We start from the raw sequence: 1,196 nt of genomic DNA on the forward strand, positions 1-1,196 counted from the left end.
ATTTTGGGAGAGGAGACATGTTGATTACATCAACCCCAGTGTTTCAATGGCACTTGATTTATTGACCTCAAAGGGATAAAAGGCAAAGTCGATCTCAGGAATTTGAACTCAGAACATAAAGACGGATAAAATACCACTAAACATATCCCCCTACATGCTAACAATTCTGCCAGCTCGCCGCCATCTTATTAATAATAATAATAATAATCTTTTCTACTAAAGGCGCAAGGCCTGAAATTTTGGGGGAAGGGGGACTAGTCAATTACGTCGACCCCAGTCTTTCACTGACACTTAATTTATCGACCCCAAGGCAAAGTCAACCTTGGTGGAATTTGAACTCAGAACGTAGCGACAAATGAAAAGTCATAGGCATTTTACCTGGCACCGTAACAGTTCTGCCAGCTCACCGCCTTTATCGATAATAATGATGATGATGATGATATTTTTTTATTATCATCTTATTCTTATTTTATTTGCTCTTTTTTCATTATTCTAACAGAGACGGGAGTACCCAGATGGTACCCGGAAGACCATCTACCCAGACGGACGCCAAGAAACAAAGTTCGCCAATGGACATGTACGCATTAAGGACCGCGATGGCAACGTGCTCATGGATAAGAAGCTGTAGCCCACTAATCCATCTCTCCTCTCACTTCTGACCTTGTGATTGGTATACAATGGTCCTTTGCAGCCGACTGAAGCATAACTGCTATCACCTCCCTCCCTCTCTCTGTGCAGCAGACTGAGATTTCTGCTTGCAATGATGTGTGACCACTGACATGTGAAATATGATAAATTTGTGTACGTGTGTTTATGTATGTTCATGGATATATATTCATATATATATGTATATATATATATATATGTGGAGGCGCAATGGCTCAGTGGTTAGGGCAGCGGACTCGCAGTCATAGGATCGCGGTTTTGATTCCCAGACCAGGCTTTGTGAGTGTTTATTGAGCGAAAACACCTAAAGCTCCACGAGGCTCCAGCAAGGGATGGTGGTGAACCCTGCTGTACTCTTTCACCACAACTTTCTCTCACTCTTACTTCCTGTTTCTGTTGTGCCTGTAATTCAAAGGGTCAGCCTTGTCACACTGTGTCACGCTGAATATCCCCGAGAACTACGTTAAGGGTACACGTGTCTGTGGAGTGCTCAGCCACTTGCACGTTAATTTCACGAGCAGGCTGTTCTG

General features: G+C 43.2%; 1 protein-coding gene across 1 annotated transcript in view; it reads left to right on the forward strand.

The window, feature by feature from the left end:
* LOC106878594 (centromere protein J) overlaps nucleotides 1-1,175 on the forward strand; it is a 23,261-nt gene extending 22,086 nt beyond the window's left edge. Inside the window, exon 12 of the mRNA XM_014927850.2 lies at nucleotides 500-1,175. Coding sequence (XP_014783336.1) covers nucleotides 500-628 — 129 coding nt within the window. The 3' untranslated portion in view covers nucleotides 629-1,175. The remainder of the gene's footprint in view (nucleotides 1-499) is intronic.
* Nucleotides 1,176-1,196: the final 21 nt, after the last annotated feature.

This window comes from Octopus bimaculoides, chromosome 30 (genome assembly GCF_001194135.2).
Source record: "Octopus bimaculoides isolate UCB-OBI-ISO-001 chromosome 30, ASM119413v2, whole genome shotgun sequence".
Classification (NCBI taxonomy): Eukaryota; Metazoa; Mollusca; class Cephalopoda; order Octopoda; family Octopodidae; genus Octopus; species Octopus bimaculoides.